General features: G+C 46.2%; 1 protein-coding gene across 6 annotated transcripts in view; it reads right to left on the bottom strand.

Annotated features, from left to right (window-relative positions):
* The window catches only part of KIAA1614 (KIAA1614 ortholog), a 51549-nt gene that overhangs the window by 18736 nt on the left and 22816 nt on the right, over positions 1-9997 (bottom strand). For all 6 annotated transcript variants that reach the window (XM_025206173.1, XM_025206175.1, XM_006025398.3 and 3 more), the window contains exon 4: positions 204-347. In XM_025206173.1, the coding sequence (XP_025061958.1) occupies positions 204-347 (144 nt within the window). The remainder of the gene's footprint in view (positions 1-203; positions 348-9997) is intronic.

Consider the following 9997-nt stretch of genomic DNA (forward strand, 5'->3'; position numbering starts at 1 on the left):
ACATTTGTATCATGATAGAGCATGTGTGTGTATATATAACATGTCTATTTCTGCTTCTGTACACAATGCGTGTATGTTCTGAAGAACCTGAGTAAAAAGGGGTAGCAGAGGAAACAAGCAGAGAGACTAGAAAGCGAAGCAGGTCTCTCCTCTTCCCTGTATTCTAAAGAACTGTGATTGACATCTGAAGCATTTGCACTTACCGCCTGTCCTGGGTAACAGCAGGAAGGATGTCATGGCTGGCTCGGAGAGGGCTTGTCCTGGCCTTCATGCGGGCTCTCTGCAGCAGCTGCTTGGCCTGCTCATGCCTGGGGCTCAGCTCAAGCTCCTGACTGGAAACAAAGGCCCTGCAGCCAGGGGAGCAAAGAGGAGGTTGGGGGGGGGGGGGGGAGTTAAAAAAAAAAATAACAAGGATTAGAAGTGGTTTAACAGTGACGACACACTGACTGGAAAAACACGGTCTGTTCTCAGATGCCCTGCAGTCCTGAGAGCTGGCACTAGGGGGCAGACTGACATTCAGCTAGGACGACAGCATTCTCACAGGACAGGGATAACACCTTGCTTCCAAAAATGCTAGCACTAGACCTGTCCAGGGACAAGAGATGGAAGGATTTGATTATTCATGAACCTGGCTTACAACTGGACACAGCAGCTCCCAAGAGCTTAGGAAAGGTAAAGGCTAAACCTCCAAAAAACCTGGACAAAGGAGCCCATCTATTATAGGTAGCACATTCCTACGATGATCACTCTAAATTGGTACTCAAGAGTCCCACTGTTTACTTTCTGTTAAAGGCTAACTTCTACTAGGTGATTTTTGCTGATCTCCCTGGTGGCTATTTAACAGTGTTTCAGGTTAAACAGACTATGGAAAAAAATGTTAAGGCAAGCTTTCAGATACAAAATGACCTTGCTCAGGTCTAGGAAAGAAACAGATACAGCCTAAGCTAAATACCCGATAAAACAGCAGTTTCTGTTTAACTCCACATCTATACAAAAAAGTAGCTTCAAAACAAAAGAAATACAGCTGAATTAATAACCTCATTATACAAAAGCACAAGCCCATTCAGAAGGGAAAAGGGGCATTATTACCTATGGAGTACAAAGAGGATTAGAAGAGACATCAGTTAAATATGATGTTATTTGTTTGGTCCATGGTGTTCAGTGCCCAGTAAAGTTACAAATTTTTGTACCCAGGCCTTAAAACCAGGTTACGAATTTTTGTTCAGATAAGCTACTTCTTATAACTTCTCTTTGTTCCTGACTTACACCTTCCCTCCCCCCACTCCTTCAAATGTCGGTTTTCTTTTACATACAAAGTTAAACACAATGCATCTATTCCACTGGTGCCATCAGTATGGGTGTCTAGTAAAGAGTAAGGACCTGGTACTAAACCTCTGCACAGGGTCCCTTGGGTCCTGCTTCATCTGCTGCGAGGATACAGCAGGCCGCCTCCTAGTGGTGCAGGAATGTTGGCCAGGTCAGGAAATAATTAGCTGCTGAGTAAGCTGGAGCAGTATGGCCACTTAGCTGTGCCCAGGACAGCTAATTAACACTGCTGAGGGGAAAATGCATTGGCAGAGCTGTGGTGAGGGGAAGCAACCTATTCCTGTACATGCAAGCTGGCATTCACCACTGGACACACAACCCCAATTCAAAACAATTCGATCTATAAAGCCGCACATTAATGGTACTCTCAGCAGACATGCTAAACTCAATACTAAAGTCAAAAGCTATCAGGATTGTTCAAAGTACACAGCATCATCAGTCACCTGCTAATACGTTCCCAGAATTCTTCAGGGTTTCTCTCAAAAGCCCTCATCTGGGTCATGAAGAAGGCTCTACCTAGCTTTGAAAAGCAGACATAGCCCACAATGAACTAAAGAGAACTCACACACTTCACTAGTCACTGATGTCCCTCACATCCTCAGGAACCAGGCACCTCAGCATAACAGGACCTCCGTGTAATACATGTAGCACTATACTGGAGATGCCTTTTGCAGAAAAAGCAGTCTATACCTACTAGGAGTGAGACAATTGTTTCCTGCATTTAAGAGGGCCTACAAGACTCAGGCCCCATGGAACCTAAATTATCATCTCCCAACATTATCAGCTCTACAGCACAGCCCTCATTCCTCACCGCCAGAGACTGCACTGTAATCTCCATTGCAAGAAGATCTGCAGCACAGCCTGCCTCCCTGGCTGCAGGTGTCACAATGCAATCAGATCTGCAGTACAGCTCACATTTCTCCCTTGAAGGTCCCTACCGTAACCCCTTCCACACAGTCCCCAAGGGTATAAACTTGCAATATTTTTCCAGTGACAGGGCTGGCAGCATGGTTGTCTCTTCTCACACACAATGCTGCTATATTAAGGACGGTTTGTCCCATATGATTCTACCTGACCTGCTACACACATTCCTCAGACTCCTGGAAAAATCCACTCTCTCTCAACTGAAATCATCTTACTGTACAACACTCTCCTCCACCTCTGCCCTGCCCCCCACCCTTGCAATCTCGCCCACCCCTCTGATTGAGATTCACAGACTATTCCAGGCACAAACCTCACTCAAAACACTGGCTTTCTCTGTTGGCTATTGCCATAATCCACGATTAAAATAATCAGCTCAAACAGTCACTTCAAAAGGCCTGAAGTTAACCCTTTCATGCCGGCACTCCTTAAGGGAAGGCAGGACTATGAAACATAGCAGGGTTGACCTTGTTAGAGGAAGATCCACATACCACAGCTGTGTCATGCTCCATTCTTCATAACAACTGCACCTGTACTGTGCATGCTATTACCTGCAGGCTGTATAGGGTGAGGAAGCCTCTGTGTGTGAGCTACCACACAGAATATTCTAGAGCCTGAGCTTGTGTGAGTACAGCTGTCTCCTTCTTGTGTGTTTGCTGCAGGGAGCATGTTACACCCATGCTCTGCAGCTGTTATTAGTTTACTTCTAACTCACTAACTGGAATTACACAGCCCTTACTGGTTTAGGCCTTTGTGTCTTAAGAGTGACTACTGGACTGTGGATGCCTTCATCTTTGGGTAGCACAATTTACCAGATCCTGATAATCAGAAAGTGCTGAGCATTCACCCCTTAGAGCAAGATCCCTTTAAAGTATCTTGTGTTGGATTCCCCAAAAGTTAAGGTACCCCAAACACTTATCACTCTTGAAAACCTTGGCCCATTTCTCTCCAACACTGTCCTGACTTCCAGCAGGAAAGACCTGCCTACATGTTTAACTCAAACCCACTTAGCTATAATAGTAAAAAGTAAATATCAGCAAACTAGCTCAGTGGTTCTCCTCCTTTTCAGTCAGGGCAGCCCTCCACCGTATTTTTGTATGGGGCATCACCCCAGTTGAGAACCACTGTTTTTGTGCCTCAGCTTTACCTCAGTGATTCTCAACTGGATGATGCTGCCATCAGGTAAAACTCTCTCTCATGTCTCGTGCACAGCCAGATGGGGAAGGGCTGCAGCATATTCATGTGCTCCTCTGGCATTATGGCTCCCTGATCAGCCTAAAGCAAGCAGGAGAGCTGGCTTGTGCTGCAATCCTTCCCAGTCCAACCCAGCATGGCTTCCCCCAGAAACACAGGTATGCGGGGCAGGTAGAACTGTCCCAAGTGCCTCTATTTCTGGGAGGAGTTGAGGGTGCAGGGAGTGGACCAGAAAGGGCTGCAGCCCAAGCTGGCTCTCCTACCTGCTTTAGGATCACCAGGTAACCCTAATGCAAGAAGAGTGTACATGTGTGCCACAGCTGTATATGCAGGGCAGTTTGACCTAGCCACAGTGGCAGCATCTGAATTGCAGCACTAATAAGGGGGTTTCACAGCACCCCAGTTGAGCACCACTGAGCTAAGGTGTGGACATTCTAGAGGCAACTTCTTAGCTATGTAATTCACTTCCCCCTCCATCCAGTGGACTTTTGGTGATCATTTGTGCATGCTGCAGTACAAGATCTGAGTGAAACATACAGACATTCTTCTCACGCGTGAATAAAAGCACTAACAGTACAGCATTGGCAATAAGACACCTAAGGCAGCAACCTTCCTCTCAAGACACCCCTAATTTATATGGGCCTCATGATCGTGATGATGAATATCTGTGTTCCTCATAAACAGTGAAGGGTTTGAGCCTCACAACTTCATTTGAGGAAGGGGAGTATTACACCCATTTTACGAATGGAGAACTATGGTATACAGAAAATTGTGGCTCGTCCCAGGCAGGCCACACAGGAAGTCTAGGATAGAACTACTTGGATGAGGGTCTGCAGATTCCCACGCTGACTCTGCAACATCCTGCTTTGATCTCCCAGCAAAGCTCTCAGGCCATTTTTTTTTTGTTTCATGTGACCTTATTTTGCAGTAGCCACAAGTCATAATGTTCACAACTACTGCCAAATACAGTGATGGGGACATCCAAAAAATGAAAAGGAAGCCACAGGTCAAATTTTAGGAAGCTAAATGTAATTACCCCACACTGGAATTTGGGCAGGACACCAGACCTGACATTCAACCTTATAAAATGCCACAGGCTGTTTTGTGACTAGAGTTAAGACTTCTGTTTTAAATTTAATTCAGACTTCAGCGCCCAGTGCTTCCTAAAGCCATGGCAATAATGCCTAGGTCTTGTATCCTGATTTCTATTTACAGCTCCCATTTATTAATAGTAATAAGACTTGCCAGGATGTGCATCTCTGGAAAATTACTTTGCTTCTCAGGTCTTTGCCCTGGTGCTTTATTGTACAGGCAAAGACTATTAAGGAGGCAATGTGAACCAGAAGAAAGAGAGTTCCATTGTAAGTCAGGAAATGTGACCTGCTGGATGACTTTGGGCAAGTCACTTCACTGCCATGGCTCCATTTCCCTTCTGCAAAATGGAGATTAAAATATTGACCCAGTGTGTAAAGTGCCTTGAGATCTGCTCATATAGAGAACAGCATTACAGCCCACTTGTAATAGTCACATCTTTGTTGAACTGGAGGATGTTATGAAGCAGCATCTGTTGTCTTATATTAAACATTTCAGTCTGGCTGAGGATTCAGGACATCATCAAGTGTGGTCTATTTACCTAAGCAGCAGTCACTCACCAGCATGTGACCCTCTTTCCTGGAAGATAGCAACTCTGATCTGCTGTCTCTGGCACTGCCCTTGCCCAGGTACTCCACAGGCTCACTCATCTGCTCCACAAAATCTGTTAACAACTCTCATGGTCCAGCTCTCATGGTCCATCTCCCAGGAGAGGAGATAGACTATACAGCAGACAGAGACTTCCAGCTGCCACCTTTCTGACCACACTATCTGTATGAGCATCATGCTGCACCTGATCACACCTGAATGTGTGCACTAGGATCCTGTACTTTGTCCACAACAGCTCAACCACATCATGTGACCCTCACCAGCTGTACACAAAGGAGGCATAACAAGCTCAGTGCAGCTGGAAGCATCTCTGCATCTCTAACTAAAATGTTTTTAGCCTACTGCATTGTTAGTGCAATGTAATTCCTATTCACACACCCTCTTTTAGCACCTGGAGGTTTTCACTCCCTCTCTCCCATATCACCTGTTCTCCAGCAATGTCACATCTTTCCCAGCCCTTTGAACATGTTGCCTGTCCTCTTCTCAGATTTAGTGCAGCAGGCCAGGCTCAAAATGGCCCCCAAGAACCCCAACACACGCTCATTTTTGTGCATATTTAATCCCATGACATATAATTCTGAGCACTAGCACTTGGGATCTTCCCAATGTGCCCTCCAAGTAATAATGCTTAAAAGCTACTCAGCTCAGTCATAGGCACGTGTCCAAATGGATAGCAGAGAGGCAGCGGGGTAAGTAAATAAATATCTGGGTTCTGTTCCCCACTGACCTGCTGTGGGGCCTTGAGTAAATCATTTCCCTATCTGTGTTTCCATTTCCCCATCTTTGCCAAACAGTGTGAGATCTGCAGATGAGAGGCACTCAGATCCTATGATGGCATCAATGAGATGCCCCAATCTAAGGCCCTGCCAAATATTCATCCCACAATACCTAAGAGGGACTACATTCTAGGGAAAGCTGGCTGCTTCCTTAAGCCCAAGATCCTGGCTGAGAGCCCATTATTTGTTGCTAGACTTACTGCAACTCTACAAAGAGCAGCTGAATTCTGTATACCATCTATGACTCTATGACTCTTCCCAAGCCTCCTGGTACCAGTGTCACAGGATGCAGGACATTGATGAAAACCCCATCTGTAAGGCTGCAAACAAATACTGCCTTTGTGCCATCAGAAAAAAAAAAAATGATCGTAGCACAGAACTCAAGGAAACAGACATCTTAGCCCTTTGTTGTGTCAAGTATCTAACTTCTGTGATGATGAGAACCCTAGTCATAATCTGTGCCACCTTTTTGCAGAAGATGTCTGTTCACTTATGGTAGTGTGGAATCAGAAAAAATATATGCCTTAAACTTAGATTATTTTAGTTATAAGATGACATAACCGCTTTGTGGAGAATTGCTGGCTCTGTATAGTAGAACAGATAAGAGAAAGTGTTTGGTCTTTGTAACTCCTCTGCAACTGCTTCACTCACCGCGGCCTTGAAGATAGCAAAAAAGTATGTACAAATCTGATTTCCAGGTGCAAGAAGGAGGTTTGTGAACTAACCTCGCCTCCCCCATTAGTTCCCATCCTGATTACAGCAAAGAAATAATGAAGTAATATTATAGCCGCTTTTCATGCTAATTTCACTATATGATCACGTGAGTTGTAAGCAACTGTTAAAAAGTATATAAGCCTCCTGATTTTGCTCTTGGGGGGGACCCCTTCCAAGTGCTTGCGAAATCCATGTCACTTTGGAGTCCCCCCTACAGCTGTAGTTTCTTTTAAATAAAAGCTTCTGCTGACCTGACCCAAAAGTATGCTGCGTGTGTTTCCACGACAATTCCTGGTGCCGTGACTCGGATCCAGAACACAGGCTGAGAAAGGAGGACCGCAGACTGCCCCCCCCCCGAACCCCGAGGCGCCAAACTTGAGAGGTAAGAGACCTAATTCAAAATCTCTATTGGGGTTTCGGAGGAGGACTGCCTGTAGGCTCTCAACTTGGCCGTGGTAACTGGCTCTGAACCTTGTTAAAACAGGTCAGTCTGAACCTTACTGCCGGCTAAAATTTTCTGTCTGGTAAAGGATCCCATTTTGTGTCTGGTAACGTACGTTTTATTTAGGGAGAAACTGTATGAAGCACCTTCATCCTACAGCACATCGGGCTTGTCGTTAATTAACTAAGGCGGTGTGGGGGAGGAGGTCTGGCTGACTGAATGAATGTGCATGTGTGTGTATTTAGAAATATGAGCCACTGACCAGGTCTGAGACTACGGTTGGGTTCAGCCGCCCCAATTCTGCCTGACAGGGCAGTTTTGAAAGCAAGGGGGCCCAACTGGAACCTCGTGACCCAGTGGACAGGGCTTCCCAGTGATTGAATAAATGTGTGTGTGTGCATTTAGAAAAATGAGCCACTGACCAGGTCTGGGACTAAGGCTGGGTCTAGCCGCCCCGATTCTGCCTAAAAAAGGTAGCGTCGAAAGCAAGGGGGCCCAGCTGAAACCTCGTGACCCAGTGGACAGGGCGTCTGAGTGATTTTGTCTTTTCCAAACCCCTTGTCCCAGTAGCTTCTGCCGAGAGCAGGAGTGAAAGGATTCCTCTTGTGTTTCCCTTCCCATTTCCATTTTATGAGCCGGTGTCGGGTCAGAAGCCTTTTGTCTGGGCAGTGAAAAACTGCGGGGCAAGGCACTGAGCGGCCCGGACATCCTAAATAAGCCTCTCCTACGTCTCCCTGTGTGACTGAAAATGGGAACGAGTCAGTCTAAACAAGTTCCCGTCCCCCCTAAGGGGACTCCGGCGTACTTTATGTACACACACTATTCTCCCGAGGCTTGCAAGTACCTGGATAAGTGGAACTGGTATACTAGGGATGATCCTGTGAAGCATTTTCCACAAGAAGGAACATTTGATCAGGATAAAATAGTGCACTTAAGAGGGGCTTTAGAGTCCCGTGGATCCAAAACACCACAAAACCAGTGGGACGCGTTCTTTTATTGGTATGATGAAATGTCCAAAAGGCGGACAGAATCTCAAACTAGGAGCCTAAAAGACTCTCAAGAAAAATTAAAACAGCAGTTACAAGCTGTTCGGGAGAAATTGGCTGCTCCCCCAAATTACACGCCGGCCACCGCTCCGATGTATCCAGCATTGCCCGGGGCGCCCCCACCACCGGAGCCAGCAGAGGATATCCTTGACCTTTGTTCGAACCCTGCTCTCCTGGGACTCCCACATCAGCAACAACCGGTTCAACATCAGGCTGCAGCCCAGGCTAGTAACCCATTAGCTGAAGCTCCTTCAGTAAATCCATCCACGGAGCTTAATAGTCTGGACTCATCCACCATATCTGCCACTCAATCATCACCAGTGTGGCAATTTACTCCTGGGTCACAACCCACCACAGGTGTATTTAGAAGAATGGGAATAGGCATGGAAAGATCTCCCATCAATCTTAGATCCCGAGCTGCACAAGTTTACCCCCTAAGACAAATGCCAGGCATTGGCACCGATGGACAAAATATAGTAACCGTGCATGCACCCTGGACTCCAGGTGATCTCTACAATTTAACTCAAAAATTCCCCAAAATCAGGGAAGACCCAGAAAAATTTCAGGAAGAATTGCAGACTGTTATAAATTGTTATAATCCAACATGGGCTGACATTAATCAGCTCATGCGATCGATTTTGCCCAAGGAAACTATGCTACGTCTGTATGCTGCCTGTACTTGGCCAGATCAAAACCCAGGGATTGGCCAAGACTTTATTGACAAGAGAAATGCTTTGGTTCAGGCAGTTCTCACAATTTGCCCAAAAAAGGCAGACTGGACCAAAATAAATACCTGTAAACAAAACAAAAATGAACACCCCAGTGACTATTTGGAACGCCTCAAACAGGCATTTGAACGATACTCAGGAATGGATAACCCAGTCGGAAATGCTAAACAAGCAATAGTGGCAGCATTCATCCAGGGACTTAACCCTAAAATTGCTGAGAAAATTCAAACAGTAATTATTGGCTGGGAAACTAAAGATTTGACTGAAGTCCTTGCTGCGGCTAACCATTTTCATAACAAATTGGAACGGTCTAAAGACAATGCCGAGTTTAAGTTAATGGCCTTACAGATTTCTCAGTTGCAGGGTCCAGGTAGAGGAAGGGGACGAGGACGGGGAAGGGGAGGCCCGGGTAGATTCAGGGGAAGAGATAGATCCTTGAGCCCACAAAACCCAGGCTATGGGAACCAATGTCATTATTGCAAGCAAGAAGGACATTGGAAATCAGAATGCCCCAAGCGCCCCGGCCAAGGACCCAGACCCCAGTCCCTGCCCCCACCTCCACTTCCTGTCAATTTTCCCAGTGTTGAATAGGACAGCCTGAGGGACAGTGACATCATCGCTCCTTTGCTTGCTACTGACCAATCTGGTCCGTTTGTTGAATGCCTTATTTCTGGTAAACCTGTCTCCTGTCTTGTCGACACCGGAGCATCCCGCTCCACGCTAAAGGCTGCTGAGTTTCCTTTTCTACCTTATTCTCCTGAAACTATAAATGCTGTCGGTATAGGCGGACAACCTATCCCACATCCCGTCTCTGAACCTGTCTCCATCTCTATTGGCCCTTTGTCTGAAAATCATGCCTTTCTTCTTAGCCCCTGTGCACCTGTCAACCTTCTTGGTAAGGATTTGTTGTGTAAACTGGGATGCGTGATTTATTGTAGCCCAGATGGTGTTTACCTTGAGGTACCAGAACATAGGGAAACTGAGCTTGTGGCTTTGCTAACCCAGGAGTACTCTGAACCTGACACTTCCTACTTGCAAGAGGAACTGTTGGCACGAGTACCTCCACAGCTGTGGTCCACCCATGCAAATGAAGTGGGGCACATGCTGAGTGCTGAACCAGTGCGTATCATCTTGAACCCTGCCAAGCCA

This window comes from Alligator sinensis, unplaced genomic scaffold (assembly GCF_000455745.1).
Source record: "Alligator sinensis unplaced genomic scaffold, ASM45574v1 scaffold471_2, whole genome shotgun sequence".
Lineage (NCBI taxonomy): Eukaryota > Metazoa > Chordata > Crocodylia > Alligatoridae > Alligator > Alligator sinensis.